The 24,451-nt window shown below is 49.5% G+C and overlaps 1 protein-coding gene across 4 annotated transcripts in view; it reads left to right on the forward strand.

Moving 5' to 3' along the window:
- Positions 1–24,451, forward strand: part of LOC126533698 (protein Smaug homolog 1-like) — a 124,481-nt gene that overhangs the window by 44,281 nt on the left and 55,749 nt on the right. The window contains exon 1 of one of the 4 annotated variants that reach the window (XM_050180884.3): positions 10,253–10,999. The exons of 2 other annotated variants lie outside the window; for them this stretch is intronic. In XM_050180884.3, coding sequence (XP_050036841.1) covers positions 10,939–10,999 — 61 coding nt within the window. In that variant the 5' untranslated portion in view covers positions 10,253–10,938. Of the gene's footprint in view, positions 1–10,252; positions 11,000–24,451 lie in introns of those variants that run through there. One more of the 4 variants, XM_050180883.3, reaches the window with a different exon arrangement.

The following is a 24,451-nucleotide window of genomic DNA, read 5'->3' on the forward strand; positions in this document are numbered from 1 at the left end:
AATGCCAAGTTTGTACTGGAGTCCTCAAATGGGATAAGGGTACATCGCACTAGCGCGTAAAAAAGGACACTGACTTGGACATGCAAAAAGACACACCGAACGTTAGTGGTGTGTCTTTTTTCATGTTCCTGTCCGTGTTCTTTTTTATGCGCTAGTGTGATGTCCCGTTATACGAATGATCACCAATTAGCCCAGCTTTCTGCCTTAAATAAGTACTCAATTTCAACTTGCTTTCACAGGCCGAGGAGAAAAAAAGAAAAGAAAACGGCTTTATCGCGCAACCTCTGGTCCGTGTCCGTGTACCTCTGGTCCGTGTACGTGAGGCGCTCTCGAGCCGGCTGTGTGATGCTGCAACGTTGTTTGCTCGCTGGCCCGAATCTTCAAACCTTCATTTTTCCGCGAGACCATGGCCTCGCCAAGCCGGCGAAACCCGGAACGTTGCTAACTCGATCGCGTTGCGCGTACGTCAGCTGTGCAGCCGCAAATTCGTTTGTCGTTCTGCGTGTGCGCAGTTGACGGCCCGCTGTGTTATAGCGTGCGCAAGGGTATGGCGAACGCTAAACTAAATGTCTATTACGGCAAATTAAAAAAAAAAAAAAACGCACCTGTGAACTTTGCGTAAAGTTTTCCTGCAGATAAATCCGCGTTTTAAGGCGTCAGATTTAGTGCATGCAACATTTTATACGTTTCACGTTACCGAGTTAATTATGACAATTCTGTTTTCTCCGCTGCAGACGGCGCATGCTGCGCTCTGCGAAAATTCGCGTATGCCGCCTCGATACCGACCGCGCTGTCAGCAATAGCCTCCGAGATAATCGGGCGCGCATGGCGCGCCTCCGTGTCTCGGAGACCATGCACTGGCACACGTTGCTGCCGCCCGCCGCGCGAAAAAAAAAAGTTTCATACAAGAAATGACCAGCGGGAATAATGGCGCTAGTTTCTACGAGGGCTGCTTACAGTTTCCGCCAGCTTGGGGGAACTGTGTTCTTCGAACGACTTTTGCAAATTGGCGTTTTTCGAGGAACGTCGCGTTGTCGTAAATCGTGATCGCCCGGATAGTTGGGAGAGATGAAGCGTGATAAATAGACGACGAGGAGATCGTCTGAAGCCACGAGCACGAATTTTAGACAAATCCACGCATTTCTTGGCCAATCCCCCATCGTGGGTAGGAGCCACACGTGCCACAGGCTACAACAACAAATCCGTTGTATGCTAACCATCCTTCCCATGGTGTATGTACACCGCTGAATGATACAGCGACGCCGGAGTTCGCTGTATCAATTGTTAGGAAACTCTGCGGCGATATATCTGTACAGGTTCGCTTCATAACGCACGCACGCACGCACGCACGCACGCACGCACGCACGCACACACACACACACACACACACACACACACACACACACACACACACACACACACACACACACACACGCACACGCGAGAGAGAGAGAGAGAGAGAGAGAGAGAGAGAGAGAGTTGTAAGCGCGCGGCATCGGTTGGGGGTTCCGTGAGCCGCTGCTCGCGCATCGCTTTGCTCCAGCGTGTTTCGCAGCCGCTGATAACGGTGTGCGTAAAAAAACAAAAAAAAAAACTGTTTGCTCGCGCGTCTAAACAAGGGGGGCGGGGGGGCGCGTCTAGCTACGCGACTCGGCGGTCACTGAACTTTCGCCCAACAGTGGCGTTTGGCTGAAGCTGGTTGGGAGGGGCTCGCAGACGTCCGCCGACGTTTGTGACTCATCTTCGGCGAGTAGGTGCCTTTTTTGTTACGTGCCGTGTATATACATATGTGTACTGCAAGTTTAACCGGTGCACATGAACGAGGACGCAAGAACACGTATGCACAGGACCAGCGCTGTTCCTGCCTGTGTTACATCGTCGCTGGTCCTTTGTAGGCTTTGGCAGGCCTGATGAGTGCACTATGTTTTCCAGAAACAATGAGGCATCATCATCATCATCATCATCATCATCATCATCATTATTATTATTATTATTATTATTATTATTATTATTATTATTATTATTATTATTATTATTATTATTATGTGTTGTTGCTCTGGTTAAATTTGCAGTATATCGCAGCGACTGGCTCAAATTGAAGCACACCCCAGCCAAATTACCGTGTGTAACTTGTCCATTCTGTGAGAGGGTGGTCGAATATGCGCGAGTTCTTTCTCCATGTTCTTTTCCTTTATTTCGTTTTTATATCAATAGTTCAAATTCGATAGGGTCGACGAATATGGTTGCTTGTTTTTTTTTTGAAGAGATTGCGAGCGTTTAGCGGAGCCTCACCGCAGTCATTTCCTGTCCTCTTAGCTTTTCTCAAGCGGGGACGTGTAAAAAAGAAGAAAGAAAAAAAAAACGTTCAGTGTCAAATATATTGTAGCGCCATTTTACTTTGCCCAGTGGAACTACGTTAAATAGCGGGCATACTGCAGAGAACACTCACTCGCACCTGACGCACACTCACATATTTGCGTTTCATTACTCACTCACTCACTCACTCACTCACTCACTCACTCACTCACTCACTCACTCACTCACTCACTCACTCACTCACTCACTCACTCACTCACTCACTCACTCACTCACTCACTCACTCACTCACTCACTAGCGCATGCGCACACACGCACGCACTCCCGCCCAATAGTTTTAGGTTAGGGGACGCAAGCGGCTTGCGAGAACTATAGGGCACCCGCCGTGGTTGCTCAGTGGCTATGGTGTTGGGCTGCTGAGCACGAGGTCGCGGGATCGAATCCCGGCCACGGCGGCCGCATTTCGATGGGGGGAAATGCGAAAACACCCGTGTGCTTAGATTTAGGTGCACATTAAAGAACCGCGGGTGGTCGAAATTTCCGGAGTCCTCCACTACGGCGTGCCTCATAACCAGAAAGTGGTTTTGGCACGTAAAACCCCATAATTTAATTAAGAACTATAGGGCGACGGTACTGCGCATGCGCAGTATACCGTCGCCCCTGGTTATTGCGTGTGCAGGCCGCTTGCGTCCCCTAATCTAAAACTCTCCATTGAAACGTGAACGTTGGCTATGACAGAAAGGAAAACGGGATAAATGAACGAGCAACAGAGGAAAGAAGCGTCTCTCAACAGTAGCTTTTTTTTTTCTTTTCCGCGTGGTCTCGGGGAAATGACGCGCTGTGTAATGACTTCGTGGCGTCCTCCGCGGTCCAGCGTCCGTCGCCCCGACCACATTTCACGCTACCGCCGCCACGCCCCAACGAAGCTTCTCGGTTCGGCCTTTTACGCTTCCTTTTCCCAGCCGCATATAAAGGGGGTGAAAAAAAATATAGGCAACGCAAAATATACACACGAAGCGAATAAAGGAAAACAGTTATTAACGGGCGTCCACCCGCTTGAAAAAGCGCTCGCTGGCTCACGAAAGGACAAACTCCTCCTCTCCTCACTCCGCAACACACACGTACTCTCCCCCTCTCTCGTCGTCGTCTTTTCTCTTTTTCTCTTCCCGGAGGAATGACTGCCGCGTTGATTTCTTCCCGCTTGGCTTCACTCTCTTCTCCCTTTTACCTCTTCTTCGTTCTTTTTTTTTTTTTTTCTGGTGTCGTGTCCGTCGTCAGTAGCAGTAGCGGCGGCGGCATTAACCGCCATGCAGCGGCAGCGGCCGAAGAACCGGGTGCCCCAGAAGAGCGCATGCGACCGACAACGACTTGAAAAGAGTTTAAGAAAGGGGGAGGGGCAGCAGGGGCCTCTAGATCGATTTGACGAACTATAGGGGCTGCGCAGGCGCCATCGTACGCGTCAGCTTACAGTCCGTATGGAGAATTTTGTACAGTGCATCGAACTCGAAATTAATTGTTGCTGCTGAATACTGTAATTATAGGGCTGCAGTCTTGTACGCGTTGCGCTTTGGCTGAACGCGCGCGCGCTATTGGGCGCAGCAAAAAAAAAAAAAAAAAAAAAAAAAAAGATATTGAGTTTTGCTTCGAAGCGGGACGGGACACACAGGACAATATATTAGCTTCGTTTACGCGCACTACGTCTACGTGAATGCGACAGTACGGCGCGTCGGATTTGTTAGCGCATGGGATTAATTATGCGACAGCGTCTACACGCGACTCGTCCGTCCTCGTCTGAAACGAGCTGGGAGCTGTATGCGGCTGTTTGCGAATTCAGCCTCTCTCTCTCTCTCTCTCTCTCTCTCTCTCTCTCTCTCTCTGTGTGTGTGTGTGTGTGTGTGTGTGTGTGCAGCCGTCTTCTTTCGCCGAATGCGACGCGCTAGCGTTTCGACGCACCGCGAGAGACAACGTCAACCCAACTCGACCCGTATCGAACTATACCTTCCCGTGTCGCGTCAATGCGTTTCGCCTTCCCAGTTCGTTACATCCCGCCGTTTGCACGGTATGCGACGTGCCGCTCGCATTCGACTTAAACGCCGCTTGTATCGAGAGCCGGCTGCGTCTTCCAGGGTGGAGGAAGGCATCGCCAAATGTGCGCACCTGATACCGCCGTGAAACCGTTCAGACGACGTCGCGCGGAGAGCGATCAGAAGCGAACAACGGAGGAGTGCCCGTTCTTCTGGTTCTCGCTATTCTGGTGTCGCGACCCGTTAGAGCTTTCGCTGAATTCCATGCAGTTGGTGAGTTGGATGGGTAGGTAGGTGTGCTCGGCGCCGGTTCGCTCCGGCTGTCACTTTGTTTTGATTTTTTAAATTTTATTTTCTTTTTGTTTCAGAGCGCGCGGCTGCGTGCGCGTGTCGCTGGTTATTTCCCTGCTCTATAAATAGCCCACGGGCCCCTCTGCTGACTGTTTTGCGGGAAAGAAAGAAAGCGCTCCCCGTTGCGATCGGGCGGCAACCTGTATTCGTTTCGCTTTTGTTCCTCCAGATGCGCGGCGGCTTCTCGACTGACTTCCGCGATTTCGCTACGACGGAGTTCATTACGTAGGTCCAAGAACACGGCGGAGTTCGCTATAGAGAACCTAAAGCACCGCAGAGGTTGCTATGGAGGTCTTAAAGCACTACGGAGTTCGCTATAGAGGTGCTAAAACGCTGCGGAGTTCGCTAAAGAGGTGCTAAAACGCTGCGGAGTTCGCTATAGAGATGCTAAAACACTGCTGCTGCGTTGGTCGGTTATTGACACCGCCTGCTTACATAGCATTACAATTACACATATTCATCGTAGTAAGGGCAGTGCAGCACAAACATGGACGATAAAATTTAGGAAGCGGGGCGGGCACTATACAGTACTTTAGTGGTCACAGAGACGCACTACGACTACTACTACTGCTGCTGCTACTACTACTACTACTACTACTACTACTACTACTACTACTACTACTACTACTACTACTACTACCGTCACCACATCGATGACTACTACTGTTACTACCACCGTCACCGCCACCTCGACTACTACTATTACTAATACTACCGTCACTACCTCGACGACTACTATTACTAATACTACCGTCACCTCCTCGACGACTACTACTGTTACTACTACTACTACCGTCACCTCCATCTCGGCTACTGTTACTATTACTACTACTCGCGGACCGTCCGTGCTCCACAGGCCGGCGACCCTCATAGCTCGTCGGCGCCTTCCGCGTTGTTTTGCCTCCCTTCCCCACCGCGCGCAAAACCAGCGTCTCTCTCTCTGGGTCCGCCATGTGTGTATGCTCGCGGTGGTAATGAACTGTCTTTTTCTGGTGTGTATGTGTAGTTCCTTTTTCCGACGGCCCGCAGTTCCTGCTCCTACTGCCTCTCAAAATCCTCCCCTCTTTCTCTCTGCCATCGCCGAGGCGGCTTCCCCGTTCTAGTAGTCTCCGATAGCGCTATCGCTTTCTCCGCGTTCGGCGGCCGGGTTGTTCCTCGTCGTCGTCGTCAGTGACCGAAACGCGCTCCCTTTCGACCAAACATTCGAGGAAGAAGGACGCTTTGCGGCGAAGCGAGCGAGCGAGCCGGCTCCACTGGCTGGCCGGCCATTCGGTCAGTCGACGCCGGCCCCCTTGTCCGAGCGAGAGAAAAAAAAAATCTGGGACGCTTTTGGGCTTGTTTCTTGGGTCGGCGCCGCGAAGACGCCGTTACTACTATTGGGGCAGCTCGTACTTAAGCCGCACGCTGATGCAGAAGTCTAGAATCATTCATTGAACCTGGTCGAAACGAAACGTGATTTTGTCTCGACCGTGGTCAGTGACCCTGCCTATTTCCTAGCACTATACACAGGATCCGTTGATTCTCCCGCACTTCCTGTACTGGAGGGGCCTCCCCCCCCCCCCCCCCTCCTTTCGCTGTCTCGTTTCCAAAGAAGGTCTTCTGATTTCTATTTAAAGCATGCTTTGATAATTCCAACGAATGTTAACAACATTTGAACACGACGGAATCTGCGCTCCCCCATTCGTTTCGCACAGTGCTGGCTTCTTGCAGGGCGAGTTCGCGGGAGCTATCGCGCTCGTTAGGTGGAGATGGCATACGTAGCGCAGGCCTCGCGTGTTAGGTTATTATAAGAACTTAAAAGCGCTGTGAGCACCGCGGGACGTAGAAAAGGAACAAACACCGCTCGCGCTGTGGTGTGTGTTGCTTCACTACGTCCCGCGTGTTTATAGCGCCCTAAGTTTTTCTAATAATACATTACAAGCTAGCCCACCTATCCACCCTTTCGTCGCTTGTCAGGGTTCCGCATGCTGTGGTTTTGTACGAGCATGAACTGGCGTGACACTGTAGTCAACAAAATGCAGGACCAATCGAATGGACCTTCTGGAGTGAGATACCAAGCGGGTCGGAGTTGGTTAGGATTCATCGTATACGTTTTGCAACAGTGCAAAAGGAAGAAAGAAAAACACTTGTGGCGCTGACTCATAACTGATATTTTATTCAGGAATCTCACACCCATATATAACGACCGAAGTCCCCCCCAAAAAAGAAGCCTGAACCATTTGGCCTGCGCATATCTGGAGTTCTTGGACTTCTTGTTGCTGTGGGATATACACGTGGGAGCTCCCTGAGTAAAATATCGGTTGTGGGTCAGCGCCACGTGATGCCGTGTCATTTCTTCCTTCTGTTCGCGTTGGTTTTGCGCTGTTACAAAACGTACGACGAGTGGACCTTCTGCTACAGAGCCAGCACCTTACCAGTGCCGCCGAAGTGTAAGTCCGCAGATGACTCCGCACATGCATCGCAATGGAATACCATGATCACGATGGTAACCACCCTGGCCATGGTATTCACTCAACAAGAACGGCAGGCAACGTCCACTTTCCAAAATCGCTGGGATTCAAAACGGCTCGAAACATTAACTGCTCATCAGTCGAGATAATCAAGAGATGCTTAGAGTATCGGCTAAATAAAAAGGTGAGGAAGGGGAAGAGATTAATAGAGCCAGGGTCGTCGCATGCCTAGGTATTTGTACAACGTAGATGAAGAGAGGTGTAGATGGAGAGATAATGTACAATGTAGTCTACAATGTAGAATGAAGAGAGATAACTGGATCAAGCACAGATAGCAAAAAATGCTCGAGTGCGATAGACGTATACAATGCCTCGTTAGTTCAAGCAGTCTGTAGGTGGCTATTCGTCGCCGACGCGTTTCGAAAGGGATGCCAATAAATCTCGTCGCCATGCTCCTCGGCCACAAACAAGACAGCGTAATAGTAGGCCACTGAGTACGTGAAACTGGGCACGTGACACAAGGTACTTGTGGACACTCTTGGCCAATCCCTTAGAATTAAGTGCCACTGGGTGTAAGACGCCTCAGTGAACAAAAGGCAAGAAATGAAGTCGGCAGCAGAAAATTGCTACAGCCGGCTACGGATAAGTGTTGAAGTCGGTGACAAAGCAGTTTTGGTCGGGACCAAAGCACTGCTATAACGCAACAGAGGAGTTACGACTAAACGTATATCTATACGTACACTATTAGAAAGGAATACCTACCCCTGGACCTTGCTAACTTTTGCCGAAATTCGGTCGAGCGTTCGAAATATCACTTTCTTGTTTACACTGTACTGCGGTAGCCAGCTGGGCGTGTCGGCAAATCTGCATTAATACTACTTACAGCGCGCAGTAATAACAAGGACGAAGAAGAGACACGAAACACGAGCGCTGGCTCACTAGTAAAAGTTTATTGTGTCTAAAAAGCCATATAAAAATTGCCTTCCGGGATTTTTCGCTCACGGCCAACGCCACCGACAACACCGGCTTTTCTGCGACACGAGCTCCTTAACGCTTTCGCGTTAAAATAGGTAATGCGTACCCCCGCGCACCTAACATTCCCTCAACCAAAAGCGAAACAAGAAAGGCGAGCGCGCTAAAGCAAAAACTCCGATAATTTTAACCATTAAATGCTTCTAAAAAAAGAGTCAGCCTCGTGTTTCGCCTCTCTTCTTCGTCCTTGTTATTAGTGCGCGCTTTAAGTAATAATACTTCTTTTTTAAGTGCTGCCCATTGAGTTGTGCCGGTGCATTGCGGTGACAGATGGCCGAAAGGGCAACGTCCAAAAAATGCTTGGGCATGAGGATCTGGCCGAGTCCGTCTACCTATGGTGAAACGACGCCAGAAGGGAACTTGAGTCCAGCGCGTTTGCTCAGACGAGTTCCTGAAGCAGTGTCGCTGAAAAAAAAAAGAAAGCCCAAGTGTGAAGGTGTTTCCGGCTGGAAACGAATACGAGCTTCGTTTCCTTTCATCCTGTCTCATTTCCGCATTGTGTAGTTAGTGTCGGGGATAACAAACTAGCAGTATCCCGTACCCTAGTTTATCAGCCTTCCTGAGAGTGAGTATGAACTCTATTTGGCAAAGAGGTATGTTAGAGTGCCGGAGAGGGGGCGTTGTTAAGCGGCCGTAAGTCCTTGGATCGGGCGGTCTCCTCAGCTCGTGCCGTGATACTGTCGGACAGTAGGGTCCGAGCTGAGCAACATGGGCCTCCCACTGGTCAGGAGCAGTATCTTCCTTTGTGTCCTCCTTGGGGCATGTCCAGTGGATATGGGACCGATTCGCTGGTTCCTGGCATTTGAAAGCCTTTCCCGGAAAGTTTGTGCAACGCACGAAAGCTCGCCTCCCTTAAAGGGCGTAGTAGTGTGGCATTAACGTTCTCTCCGTCCGTCCGTCCGTCATGACTCTAGGTCATCGCTCTCTTGTCCTTCTGTGCTCAAGTCTCTTCCTTCTTGGGAAACTGTTTTGGAGACACACCTTTCTGCTGTTTTCCGCGGTCCTCAGTCCCCTTCTTTCCAGTGTAAAAAAAAAAAAAACAAGAAAGAAAGAAAGAAAGAAAGAAAGAAAGAAAGAAAGAAAGAGACTTTTCATTTCTCCCCCTTTATTTTTGCCGCTCCCCACTCTCTTCCCGGTCTCTATGTTGCGTGCGAGTTTTCCAGTGCTCGAGAAATGCCCTGGCAGAGTCCGGCCGGCGCCAGAACCTCCGGGTGGAGGGAGCGAGTGAGCACGAAAAAGGCTGTTTTAGCCTAGAGTGGGGGAGGGAGGGGGGTCTGTGTGTCTTCCTTGTCTCAACGCGGCCGTTTTCGCTCCAGTTTTGATCGCACGCCGAGCGTCTTTTCTTTCTTTCTCCTTCTTCGCTGCCGGGTCCTTCTTTCATTTTTTTTTTGCAATAGAGGAACAACGAACACGCGCACACACACGCACACACGCACGAGATACGCGCACCTGTGGGGCGCGCGCGCGCGCGCTTTCCCGTCCGCCGCTTGCCCCCCCCCCCCCCCCCCCCTCTCTTCTTCATCATGTGGGCGCTCGCCGTGGAGGCCGCCGTTTCCTGGACTGTTTTGGCGGCGGTCTGCTGCCGCACTTTTCTCCTTCTTTATACTTTCTCCGCCACGGGGTCTCCCACCGTCGGCGCGCTGTAGCGAAAAAAAAACGAACAAATAAAAAAAAACGGGGAAGTGGTAGACAACCAAGAAGAAGAGGATGATGATGAGACGTATAAGAAAAGCCCGAAGAGCAGAGAGAGATTGAGAGAGAGAGAGGACTCTCCCGTGCAAGAATGCCGGTGAGCAGTGAGCGAGGAGGAAACGGGGATGCGGTAGTGGAGTGTCCACGCGGGGCTTTGGCGGACGAGGAGGAAGAGGACGAGGGACCGCGGTTGTTGTTCTCCACCACCACGACGACGCGAGCGCGAGCGAGCGCTTGGCGTTCAGCGCTCGCTGCTCGGCGGCGCAAATGTAGGCCAACCGATCGTGTGACGGCGGAGGGGGGAGAGCCGGTAAGACGGCTAGAAAACGGGTGGCGGGCTAGTAGGTGAGGGAGGGAGGGGTAAGCGAGCGTTGGTTCGAGAGGGGGGGGGGGGGGTGAGCAAGTTGGATACTCGAGGAAGGAGCGCGGTGTGGCCGGCTACTACTATACGTGCCGCGGCTGGCTCGCGCCTCGGTGTACTTTCTCCCCCACTCTCTGGCGCCGCTCGCAGGCTACTCCTCCCCCCTCCTTCCCGGTGTGGGCAACAACTTTCTTCTTCGGCGGGGCCGAGTCGACACGTTCTCGCGAGACGGCGGTCTCTACCTCTCGTCGTAGTCGCCGTCGTGTAGAGTTCTCCGACGACCGCGGTGGCATTGTTTTCTCGTTGGTGGTTGTGGATGCTGCGTGGCGAGATCGCGTGGATGCTTTTTTTGCGTACCCGAACAAGCTTCATATAGGAGACCGTAGCCTTCCTTGCCTACCTGTGGCCCACATCGGCGTCGTCCTTTGGGGGGCTCCTTGTGTGTGGACCCCGGAGGAGTGTGGTGTTTTGTTCGTTCGAAGTTCTTGACGGAGGAGAGTAGAAAAGAAAAACAAGCGACGAGGACTGCGACCCGTCGACCACGATGCCGCCGCGTTCCTGGGAGCCCGGTTGTGTCGTCGAACGCTGTTGCTGCCTGCCCCTGTCGCGTCTTATTAGCCTCGGTCGCTGCGGCTGCTGCTGACCGCGCCGTGTTCATCGTCGTCGTGGTCGTCGTCGTCAACGTCGTCGTGAGGCTTGTTTCGGCAGTGCGATGCAGCTGATCCAGGGTGCCTGGCCGCCCCAGCGTCTCGGCGATGTCCTCTTCGACAGAGGTGCGTTGGAAGCGGCGCCGTGGTGGTTGTTGGTGGTTTGTTCGGTGCGCGCGATCGGCCTCCGGAGGAGCTAGTACCTCCCGTCTCGTTTACCCCTGTCCACGTGTCGCGGCTCCCTGAGCCGCCGCGCTCACAGGGAGTCTCGGTTGGTGGCTACTCGACCAAGACGCGATAAGCTGTATGTATGTATTCGCATGCCTTTATCGCTTCTGTTTACGAGTCTCTAAACTGTTGTGATCGCATTCTGCGATTGCCGTGCTCGGCGAACTGGCTTTGTCGCATGGTCTTGTGGAGCGGAGGTGAGATAGAACGCGAGATCCTCCGTGTTGAAATATCATCGATGATGTTTTATAGTTCCAGTAGGAAGTCGGCAGATTTGTGAAAGAGTATAAGCACAAAATTAACGGGGTATTATAGTGATTCCACAGAGAAGAACGTGCCAAGGCGCTTCGAAGCAAAATTGGGACCCCGCAGGAGCTTTTGTGGATCGAATTACTCCGGGTTGGAATAGTTCGTTCGGCCCTTGTAACATACGTTGCTCGATTATCAGCCATTCAGGACCGGTTTTGGTATGAGAGTCATTGCGCGTCGTGTGCTGTACCCCGTGACACATTTCGCTCAGTGTCCGTAGCTTTCTTGACACGCGTTTCCTTTCATAACGTAAAGAAATGGGACGTTTGGGTCCTATTCACATTCCGGGGCGCGTTAAATGAGCGCCAGGTTGAACTTGGAACAGTGGTTCCAGGCTGCGCGCGTTCATATGTCCCGCTGCTCGAAAATTCTTGCTTTGGGACCAATCATCACTGCTTTGCCGCTCTATGGCCGTAGTAGCAATGAGCCATTAAACGCCATAAATCATAATAATTTGCTTTTTGCTTTGCGGACACCTGATTGAAATGCTGTCGTTCTCTCTCTCTTTTTCATCGTCAGTGCAGCAACCGTGTCACATGGCTGTCCAGTGCGCGTTGAGGGTGAAAAATATGTCAGCAGGCGCTAAGTTTAACGCAAATATGCTCTGATCTGATCTAAAAAAAAAAGAAGTCCTCGCTGTATCTGAAAGGTTCAGCAACGAAAATTGTCTAAAATTATGAAATTTCATCGCATACATCTAAAGTTGGACTTTCGGCAGCGGAGAGGGATAGATATCACCCAACTGTAAGATAGCATGTTAGGAAGCTTCCTTTAAAGTTGCGCGAAGTTGATATACGTGGCTCCAGAGGTCGCCGCTGCGTTTTGGCCGACCCCGGTGGTTCTGTGGCAATGGCGCTGTGCTGCTGGGCGCGCGAGGCCGTGGGTTCGATACGCAGCCGCGGCGATCCCATTCCCGTTAAAGGCAGAATAAAAAATAAAAATAAAAACGCGTTCATGTATTTCGCATTGGGTGCACGTTTTAAGAACCCGAGGCGGTCAAAGTTATTTTCGAGCCGTGTATATACGTACTACGGTGTTCATCGTATAACCCATTGCGCAGCTTGATAACGTTAAACCTCACGCTTTAATTTCATTTGTTTCAAGCGTGTTACGGTGTCATTATTTCCCGCACTCGTGGAAGTCGGATCACGTGTACAGAGACTGAAAATTAAGGCGTTAGTCGCCTAGCGTGAACTTCTCCTCTCTCTTTTTTTTTAACTCTTCACACGCTTGCTAATAGCAAGGTGCTTTCGAGCTCAATCTTGCGCACTCCAGAGTGCGCGAATCCGTCTGCACGTCCTCAAGTAACTGGTTCGGTCAGATAGTAAAGGGACACGCAGCCACGTAGTCGACCGCTTCTCGTTTTAAGGTTACGCGAAGCGTGCGCTGTGCCCGCTTTCTTGTACGTGGCGACATTTACAAAAAACCGTAGGGGCAAGAACAAAAAAAAAAAAAAAGAACCACTTGGGTTTCTCGCAGACTTGGCGACGTGCCACAAAGCTTGGGTTTCGCGGCAGATCGGCTCAGCTTGCCCCATCATCAATCGTCTCTGGCCTCGTTCCTCGGACACGGCTTTTCGGGCGTCTTCAACGTCCAGGTTTCGTGACCACCACGTGTACACGCGTGTCTCCGAGATAATATGTAGTCTGCGTTCGTTCAGGAAGCGAATCGGCGCCCCTGGATGCGAGTTCCGCAAGACAGAGAAGGCGCGTGGTGTACTTGCGCCGAGAAATCCAAATCGTGGACGGAGTCGTTAAGCGCAACTACTCGATCAAAGCAGTTGCGAAAGTGTCGACTTAGGAACCGATATTTTAAAATCCGGACGTAGTGTGATTGGTTGACAGTGTGGTTTGGGGAGGGGAGATGGCGAGGAGGGGAGGGGGACAGGCAATGGACTTTGATAAATGAGGGGTATTCCGTTAAAAGCGGAGACGCTCTTGGTCAGAGTAACGCGCGGGTGTGCACATGAACTGTGCGGCAGGTTGTAACATGTAGAGAAGTGTATAAGGTTTTTGTGTGAGAGTAGCTTTTTGTATCATCAGTATAGTGTCGCAAGCGTTATCGGAAGTCACGTTTTCCCGGATATTACGTTATTTTAGCCACGGTCCCCTGAAAAGACGTGCCAGTGGTGCTATACTGTATATGAAATGTTTGCGAGATTGCACACAAATGCGTATATATATATATATATATATATATTTGCTATGGAGTTGCGCTGCTGAGTTCGAGGTCGTGGATTCAATGTGTCGGCTACATTCTGATGAGGGAGATATCCAGAAACGCTCTTGTACTTCGGTTCGGGTGCGCGTTAAAGAACCCCCAGGTATACTCAATATGAAACCGGAGTCCCCGACTACGGCGGGCCTTGTGATCGGATCGTGATTTTGGCAGTCCAAAATTTTGGTTCTTCTCGGTCTAGCTAGGCTAGAATGTCGGCGCTGCGTTTACGCCAGACCGCTAGCAGCCTCGGGCAATAAATGGCATCTCGAACGCTCACTGCCAGATTATTCGCCTCCCCCATAGCCTATACATAGCATACACGACTTGCGTGTTCTTAAACGGAACACAAATGTGTGTCACCCTATCCGCCAACCAGTTGGTCCGAAAAAATACGCGCCCACTAACGAGGGAAAGTTAACTAGATAACTGGATAGGTTAGTCGAGCAAAAAGGCTTGCAGGCTACTGCAGCTTGGTTATATGATAGTGGATGAAAGGGGTGAGGGGTGAGGAGATGATAGAGGAACACACACATACACACACGCACACACGAACGCGCGCGCGCGCGACGTGAAAATAACGCTGACGGGAGGCGCGCCGTTTATTTAGCGTCGCGTTTCCTTCCGCTCGCTAGCAAAACTTCCTGTGGCAACGAAGGGGGGGAAAACTATACGGAGGTGTCGCGCGCGAACGAGTGAGAAGCAAACATCCTATTTGCAACAACAAAATGCGTCGGAAGAAGGTGGGGAGCGGAGGAACGTTCTGTGATACGAGGAATAAGAGAGGGAGAAGGGAAAAAGGAAAGGCAGGGATGTTAACCAGACTGAGTCCAGTTTGCTACCCTACACGTGGGGAGGGGAACGGGGAGTGAACGAGAGAGAGAGAGAGAGAGAGAGAGAGAGAGAGAGAGAGAGAGAGAGAAAACGAGTCTATAGAATACGAGGAATAAATGGTTGTCGAAGCTGTCGTAGCTTCCTACAAAAAATTCACCGGAGGAAACTCTGACGCTCCGACCACCCGGAGGCCACGATACGGAAGCACTTCGGCCGCGAGCAAAAAAATTAAACGGTCCCGCGCATACCTCGCAGCTCGCCGCGGCTCGCTCCAGAAACGCGTCGCGTCGGTGTGTGTACGTCGACTGCGACACCTCGCTGCAGCAACTGGTTCTCTTAAAGAAAAGAAAGGCACTGCGGGATTCGCTCTGTTGTCCTGTTCTCGTTATAGTTGTTTCGTTCGGGCGACTGTTGCGTTTTCATTTAGGTCGGCTCATAATCCCGTTAATAACTCGCCGCGGACGCTGCTCGCGCACCGCCTCGTTCACCTCTTTGTCTCCTCGTCAGTTAGGTTTCTCACAAGTTGTGTAGTACATATTATATATATGTGGGACGATCTCGTTTTGGCATCCACTACTGCTGCTGCTGGCTACCGCATTCGCCTGGCACGTGTGAATGGCTGGCAGTGGATGGGGGGGGGGGGGGGGGGGAGGCGGAGTGGGGGACATGGTCACCCGTGCCACTCCGCTTCCAAGCAGTTTTGTACACGCCGGCACGTTCTCGCGCTATGTAGCGTGAGAGGGCTGTTAGCGGCACTGAGAAAAAGGGTGCGCGCGCGAGGCTGCTGTTTTAGAAAGGGCCCAAAGCAACCGCGCACGCTGAGCGCGCTCGGCCTTCCTCGCACGGTGAGAAGTGTGGCGGCGGGCCGCGTGCGGTTCTCGCGAGTCCCTGTATGCACACTTGGCGCGGGTAATTGGGTGTTCGTCGCAGTTAGTATCCCTTTGTGGCCAATGTGCGCGCTATATATATATATATATATATATATATACCGGGTGTCCCAGCTAACTTGAACCAAGGGTTTAAAAATGAAATATTGGGGTCAGGAGAGTGAAACTACCTGCATATTGGTGACAGGCATTTGGCGCACCACAGGAAATTTTTTGTATTGCAATTACTTAACTAGTAATTAAAATAATTTTTTTAAAATTTTTAATATTGACTTTAGACACTAAGTGTGATTCGCAAAGTTGGAGAGCACTTTCAGAAACCCCCATTCCATTATTCGCCATAAAGAAAACCTTACGTGTACCTCTTTTTTCGAGCTCGAAAGAAAGCCCGCGAAATACAAAAAAAACCACGTGACGAGCGCATTCGCGCGCCGCGATCGTGCTGCTCTCAACCGTGCTTTCAGTGAACGAAATCAGCTCCGGTATTCATTCGGCGGCCCCGTTTCAGAGGCAGGCCGATATCTTGGTGGTGGTTTCTTCGGCCGTGTCAGCCAGTTCGCGCGTGACGGTGTAAATTGCAGCGAGTGCGCTGCGCTTTGCAGTCGCGATAAAGACTGCCAAGCTCGAAGTTTTCAAATGAGAGGAGTTTTATTTGCCAGTTGCAAAGAAAATAAAAGTGGCGGTTTATGGCTTGGCTGTGCGGCGATGACAGCCGTGGCATGCGGTTGTCCTGACTCCATTTCATTTCGGTTTCTTACCAATTATAAAAAGTGCTCGAATAGGTCACCTTGTGCGACGATACAGCTATGGCATCTTGTAACCAAATCAGCCGTTGCATTTCGTATGACAGCCTCAGGCATGTTTAAACAGACTTCCGTTATTTTGTCTTTAAGGTCTTGCGGTGTGGAAGTTGGTGTGCTGTACACCTTGTCCTTGATATGACCCCACAAAAAGTAGTCCAGAGGTGTCATATCAGGAGACCTGGCTGGCCAGTTCACGGGACCTAGTCGTCCTATCCATTTCTGCGGGAACGCTGCGTCGAGCCAGGTCCGAGCCTTGGCGCTGCTGTGCGCGGGGGCGCCATCGTGTTGAAACCACACATTTGTGGCCCTGGCGAGCGGTAGATCCGAAAGGAAGTCGTCAACGGGTCCTCTGAGGATATCATTGGTGTAGCGATCTGCTGTCAGCGTCTGGTCGAAAAACACAGGCCCGATCAAACTACCGTCGAAAAGTCCACACCAAACACTAAATGACCACTGGTACTGGTGCTGCGTCTGTAAAACCCAGTAGGGATTTGAATCGCTCCAGTAATGAGCATTGTGCAGGTTCACCTGTGAATTGCGCGAAAAACTAGCTTCGTCACTCCATATCACTTTGTTCAAAAAATCCGGGTCGTCCTGCATCTTTATCAGAATCCAATTAGCAAAATCGGTCCTGTTTTGGAAGTCCCGTGGCAACAGATTTTGATGAAGCTGTACGTGGTACGGATGCAGGCGGTGTTTGCGCAGTATTCGCCAAACTGATGACCTGGAGACTCCGGTATCCTCGCTCACGCTGCGCACGCTTGCTTGGGGTTCCAGAGCGAACAGCGATAAAATATGCGTCTCGAAGTCCTCGTCAAAAACAGGTGCTCTGTGTCGTGTGGACGTAAAACTGCCCATCCGTCGCAGCGTCTCGAAGGCACGCAGGATCGTTACTGAACTTGGCCGCCTGCCTGGGTGCCATTGTTGCATAAGGTCTGCAGCGCGCCTTCTGTTCCCATGACATGCACCTAGAGCCAGAACCATGTCTGCTTTCTCTTCATTTGTAAACGGCATGTCTGCAGTGCTAGTAATCACTACACCAAAGATTCAGTCTCGCATGAGAGTGGCATAAGAAGAGCACACGACAAACTGTGCTTCACCGCTGCTTCCAGCTTTCAAAATCCTCATTAGGAAACTGCAACACACAGCCGCCAACACCTCGCGGCGAAACATTATTCCCTGTATTTCTCTTTTGCTTCTGAGTGACAAAGCAGACTCGCCATCTCAGTATCTTATCAGATTGGGACTAAGTCGTCGTCGCCGGGTGCCAACTAGCTGACGCGGACGAAAAACCCCCGCCAAGATATCGGCCTGCCGCTGCAACGGGGCCGTCGAATAAAGGCCGGAGCTGATTTCGTTCACTGAAAGCACGGTTGAGAGCAGCACGATCGCGACGCGCAAATGTGCTCGTCACGTGATTTTTTTTGTATTTCGCGGGCTTTCTTTCGAGCTCGGAAAAAGAGGTACACGTAAGGTTTTCTTTATGGCGAATAATGGAATGCGGGTTTCTGAAAGTGCTCTCCAACTTTGCGAATCACATTTAGTGTCTAAAGTCAATATTAAAAAATTTAAAAAAATTATCTTAATTACTAGTTAAGTAATTGCGATACAAAAAATTTCCCGTGGTGCGCCAAATGCCTATCACCAATATGCAGTTAGTTTCACTCTCCTGACTCCAATATTTCATTTTTAAACCCTTGGTTCAAGTTAGCTGGGACACCCGGTATATATATATATATATATATATATATATATATATATATATATATATATATATCTTGCAACATGAGCCAGTTTTGTTTTAATTAGCTGTTCTTGGCCCTCTTCATTTGTACGAACGTCTGCACTTCTGTCTGGAGCGCTACGCAGAGAGAGAGAGAGAAAGTAATGACACAGCAGCTAGCTGGGTTCAAGGCACCGGCCTGAATACTGCGCGGGCCGCGCGGTTTCTTGCGGCTCTCGCTTTTCCCAAGCCACCAGCTCTCTTTTCAGACCTGCCACTTGTTTCCAATGGATTTTTGTCGATGCGGCTCCATCGACCACGAGGTGTCGGCACACGTCCTGTAGACGTCTTGTAAGAGAACGTTAAAACTCCGTTTCGTGCGTAGCAGGCGACGCTGCACGAAGTAAGATAGATAGATAGATAGATAGATAGATAGATAGATAGATAGATAGATAGATAGATAGATAGATAGATAGATAGATAGATAGATAGATAGATAGATAGATAGATAGATAGATAGATAGATAGATAGATAGATAGATAGATAGATAGATAGATAGATAGATAGATAGATAGATAGATAGATAGATAGATAGATAGATAGATAGATAGATAGATAGATAGATAGATAGATAGATAGATAGATAGATAGATAGATAGATAGATAGATAGATAGATAGATAGATAGATAGATAGATAGATAGATAGATAGATAGATAGATAGATAGATAGATAGATAGATAGATAGATAGATAGATAGATAGATAGATAGATAGATAGATAGATAGATAGATAGATAGATAGATAGATAGATAGATAGATAGATAGATAGATAGATAGATAGATAGATAGATAGATAGATAGATAGATAGATAGATAGATAGATAGATAGATAGATAGATAGATAGATAGATAGATAGATAGATAGATAGATAGATAGATAGATAGATAGATAGATAGATAGATAGATAGATAGATAGATAGATAGATAGATAGATAGATAGATAGATAGATAGATAGATAGATAGATAGATAGATAGATAGATAGATAGATAGATAGAGAGAGAGAGAGAGAGAGAGAGAGAGAGAGAGAGACCTGCCTCGCTGTTCGCATTTGCGAGCAGAGAAATATAGTAGTGGGTCACGTATGAAAGAAATATATGTATGGGTAATGGCGTCATGTACTTCGACGCGAGGTCGTATCGTTCCTTTACGTCGCAAGATGTGTGACGTTTTGTGACGTTGAAAGCGTGGCAGATCTGAGGAGTGGCGCCTTTCTGCGGCAGGCGACTCCGACGCACCGCTTGTACTGTGCACAGATACCGCTCCGGACGCGCGGAGCTGCGCGAATGATACGCGATTTGAGTTGACTTTTTACGTCCTCGGGTTGTCGTACAGGAAGTTATTAAGCGTCGGTGATCAAGAAAACGGAAGTTAACGTGGTGTAAGACTATTTTGTATTACTGTGCTATTTATGTAGCTTCTGCAGCGTTGCCTTTTTAAGAGGAAGCTTAGCTCAAGGGGGGGGGGGGGGGGCTCTCCTATCACGTGCGAAACGTGGGAAAGGAGTAATCCGTTTTGTTTTCTTTGCAACCACTGCACCGAATTTGATGCGATTTGTTGCATTCAAAGGAAAGGAAGAATCAAGTGACTCTGGTGAATCTAGTGAAGTTTACGGCGCACTAACTCGGCAAAGAAAAGCGATATCAAAATTCTGTAAACTGCACCTAATAAATAAATAAATAAATAAATAAATAAATAAATAGATTATAACGAATACATTCTTATAACGAATATTGAATATAACGACAGTATTTCGTGTCGCATGCCACGTCTTGCAACAAGGGTCGACTTATTTGCCTCCCCCCCCTCTTTCATCCATTTTTTTTATGTTTTCATATGCACTAGCGCCCGTTTTCATTGCAAATTTTAAATTTGCAGGTTGGCAGGTACGCATGTTTTTATTTAATGATTTATGTTTTTGTTATGATATTTCTGTAGCTTACATACGTACGCGCGTACCGACTATGCTGAACGCGCGACCTAGTATAGTGCCCGTCAGCCGTATACGCCGCGTATAGCGCCTCGAGCCACCGTGGCTGAGGCGATTCACTCGCACGAGAAGCCCTCTAGCCAGAAGCCGCGAAACCTGCACATCTGTATTATCGTCACAGTCGTTCGCAAAGTTCAGATGCCCGCCGCCGCCCCTCGATCTCCGATGCGAAACACGGCATGAATCTCGGATCGCGTGGTCGCCGTCGCGGACGCGACGGTGCAGGAAGGTTCCGTATAGCACCGGGTGTGTGTGTGGGGGGGGCGATGCGGGCGGGGTCGTACGCGCTTATCACTGGTAGACGTTGCGTATCGCGCTGCGCGCATTGCAAGTCGTGCCGGATCCTGTTGTGTGTCCCTCGCTTGCCTGTAGGGGATTTTTTTTTTTAATGCGTTAGCATTAGGAGTGTCAAAGTCGAAAAAAAATGTGGTTTGTATGTGAAGTGCCGAAAGCCTGTGATATATTGTAATGAAGAAGAACGCGTGTTCGTAGGCAGCAGGATTGCCCGCAAATGCTCGAGCTTAGAGACTGCTCTGTGAAGCACTCTACCCGTCATCGGTCCGTCGTGTAATAAACCTCCTATATATATATATATATATATATATATAGTAGCTGACAGTGGTCTACTCCGTAGCGGCCTCATTATTTACACTTCGCTCCTCGAAGAAGCAGGACGTTTGTCGAGTCAGCTCCTGAACAACACTTTGCAATGAAGTGAATGGGCTTCAAACCGTGTATCCGGGTTGTCAGAGAGGTGGGACGTAATGCTAACGCATTTCTCTCGCACTTGCCGCCAAGTCGCCGCTGATGTTCTTTTACTTTTTTTTTTTTAAATCTCTCTCAGCCGTGTTTGACGCTGGCTCCGATTCAGACTTTACTCACTCTGGCCGCGCGGTGGTCGCGTTTCTAGACGTCGAGCCTCCGTGCATCCCCGGAATATGTAAATGACGAATTACGTCGAACCCTACGCAGGCTCTTCCTCACGATACGTTACCGATGAGTCTCTGTGTGCTCATCGCTTGAGATGATTAGCTTAGGCGTAAAATGTGTGTGTGTGTTTTTTTTTAAACTTAGGTTTGCCTTTCGGCCCCAAAAATATTGCTACGCATAATTCACGGCAATAGCTCTTGGAGCGCATGCCTTGGTGTGCAGCACATCGACAGCGATAGCTGTACGAAAAAAAAGAAAGAAATTGCGATAGCTCTACCGTATACCTTCAGGTACAAACGCAGTGACAGCGCGGTTTGGTGTAAGATATATGTACTACCCGGGGTGAGACGTACTGTAGCGCGTAAATGACGCCAATAGCTATTGGAGCGCATACCTTGGTGACCACCACATCGATAGCGATAGCTGAAAAAAAAATTGCAATAGCTCTACCGTATACCATCAGGTACAAACGCATTGACAGCGCGGTTCGGTGTAAGAAACATGTACTACCCAGGGTGAGACGCAGTATAGAAGTACTGTAGAAGACGTGTCAAGCAAGGTCACTGTCTACCGAGCCGCATAGTGCCGACGAATGTGTCGCGATACAGCGAAGTGAGCTGCAACGGTCCAGCGTCGACTCGCGTGGACCGGTCGCGGGGCGTCGCAGACATCGCGAGACGAATCGTCCGTTACACGCGAGGCGCATGGCGATGAGCGAGTGTATGGCGTGTCTACGGGTGTGTTCCAGTTCTGGCCAGCGTCGGAGAGTCTGCGCAGACAGCTACGGAGACAGCCGAGACTGCTTCGAGCCCAAATAATGCGGAACGCGTCTCGAACCGTCTGGAAAGACGCGTGGAAGACGCCTCTGCGACTTGGCGCCGTCTCGCGGTGACAAGAACTTGAAAGAAAAAAAAGAAAGCGAGCCCTATATCTGTATTTGAACTCTTTGTCGTCTGCGAACTTACAGAAAAAGAAAGAGAGCAAAAAAAACGCGACGTGACTTGCATTAAGCATAGAAAAGCGTGGGTAGGCTTTCTGTGCGCAGGCGACCTTCACGTCGAGTTTGCGGGCGAACGCTCAGCTGCCATCTTGTCCGGACAGGAAAAGTATCCTGCATCGTTTTTTTTTTTCACTTAGATGCTGCTTCGCGAAGCTGACTTTGACGTATTCTGACGTCTTCGTCAGAATTGGAAAGAAACTTTAAAATGGCGGCTGTCCGCATCGCCGTCTATACCTTTTCGCCTACGCCGAGTATTGGAACTTTGCAGGAAAGCGCTCTCTCGCCGGCTGGCCCGTCGCCTTGCGTCTGAGTGACCACTGGTCGCCTTCCCACAGACGTAGAATTTCGTACTAAAATTGGCGGAACCGCCGTGCTTGGAGGTCCCTTAGCCACTAGCGCAGGTTTCCCTCTAGTGACTTTGCGGGAAGCTCAATGCCTCCTCCTCCTCCTCCTCCTCATAATAATAATAATAATAATAATAATAATAATAATAATAATAATAATAATAATCCTATTATATGTGCTTTTTGCGTAACTTCATTGCTTCAGAAGTTGGTTAATTAAGCTTGACTAATTATGTAATTAAGGACACACACACACACACGCACACGCACACCAAGTCAATAGAAACGCAACAGCGTTTCAGTAACTACACATGTAGGGAACGTAGTCAGGAATGGTTCCCTACTCTCGCATAGGCAGTGGTATCTGAGTCGCGCCCCGTTGAACCTTGATTCGAACTGCATTCCTCGGGGGCGACCGCTGGTTTTATTTTTGGCCCTATTAGTGGTGGGCGGTGCACGCTTGAGCGCGCACTATAACAAGAAACCTCGCTTTTGTGACTTCGTATACAGCGCACGCTGTATTGTGTGAGGTGCCCTAGCGGAGGCACACCAGAGTGTGTTAAAGCAGTCGCGCGCGCAGTCCAACCCTTTCTTGCGCGACACGCCTCTAGCATGTATACCAGTACACGAGTCTGCTTTGTAATGATGATGGCGTACGCGTGCGTTTCGCGGCGGTCGTAGCTTACCCCTACAGAAGCGGTTATAGAAATTCTGTTGTGTTTCCATTGATCGACTCTACTTTTTTTTTTTTGACCGATTTTCTGGTGAGATACGATTGAATATAAGTCTTGACTTCCGCATGAGTGGCCAGTGGAAGATACTTTTTTTTTCTCTTTTAATCTTCGGTGTACGGTACTTACGTAACGTGCAAGCTCTGTGGTTGACCATAAAGCTGGATCCAAGGACAGTGAGCGCGTTGTGCCAGAACGGCGTACTCTGACGTCCTGTTCGCGCCGTTCTTTTTTTTTTCTTTCTCTTTAAACGTTGCCGCTGACTCTTATGTGACCCGAGGCGTGAGGTCATTAGAGAACCGCCCCTATTGACTTCGTTGACTTTCAGATCTATCTACGCCGTTTTTTCAAACCTCCCCATGTCTCGATTTCGCAACACATGGCGACTGTTAATCTCCCGAATCGGCTCGAGGCGGCTTAAGCGGCGGTATGAGCCGGATTCTCGTAACGTGCGTATTAGCCACGTGACGACGAGCTAACAAGCGCCCCGTCGAATCTGATAACGAGCCTGCCCACGAGCGCAGCCTCGGGCGTGCGTGTTGATGATTCGTTGACGCGATTGACCATCCCACGTAAGAATTGTCGTTGATTTCCGATTGATTTTCTATTGTGTTTCGCAGTCTTCAATGTAAATTCTACGGAAAGTCACGGAATGTTTCTTTTTGTGACACGCACGCGTGGCATGCTGCATAGCAAGGTGGCGAACGCTACTCTGTCCCCTGCCGATCCGCCTTGGCAGGTGAATGAAACATCAAGCATATGTAAATCGGTTGGTTTACTCGATGCCTTCAATGTCCAGAGACGTCACAGGAAGTAGTAGTAAAAGCAGTACATTCATTCAGAAGGATAGTGCATGCAGTTCCTCTCAATTGCAGGTTTAAATGCGCGAGAATTGAGAATAGGGCCGATGTAGGTGAGCAAGTGGTGCGGATTTGCGTGACAAAATGGGATGTCAACTATCTTGCGGCTATTAGTACGAGAGAGCACGTAACTTGGCTGATTAAGGCGTCGATATATTGAAGTGTAGATTGTCATAATGTTGTGGTTACTAGGATGAATGGGGCATTTTTTTTCTGCGCGATTACGACGTGTGAAAAAGTGTATGAAGTGAACTTTCATCGTGTATCGTATTTTAGCCCACACTGTAGAAGCAGGAATAATTTCGCAGAATAGAACGCGCACTACGGTTGCGCTTTGACTTGATTAATATGGTTCTGAAACGAAGAAGATATAACGTAAGAAAGCGTCGCGGAATTTGCTATTCGGCGGTGGTATGTGCTTTCCCGTTCCCTCCTCGGAGGTTACTTACGTAACGCGAAGCTTCGTAGCTACGAACCTCGTACGTATAATGGTGCCCACTTACTCGAGTATCGTGGTGGTTGGTGAGAAGTTAACTTTTATAAACCTGTATACGTACGTCTTTATGTGCGTGTTGACGAGTATTAATAATGACACCTTAGTCACTAATACATGTGCTTAAATGGACAGCTGTACCAATTTTAAATCACTTTAGACTAGT

Source organism: Dermacentor andersoni, chromosome 7 (assembly GCF_023375885.2).
Source record: "Dermacentor andersoni chromosome 7, qqDerAnde1_hic_scaffold, whole genome shotgun sequence".
NCBI classification, from domain to species: Eukaryota; Metazoa; Arthropoda; class Arachnida; order Ixodida; family Ixodidae; genus Dermacentor; species Dermacentor andersoni.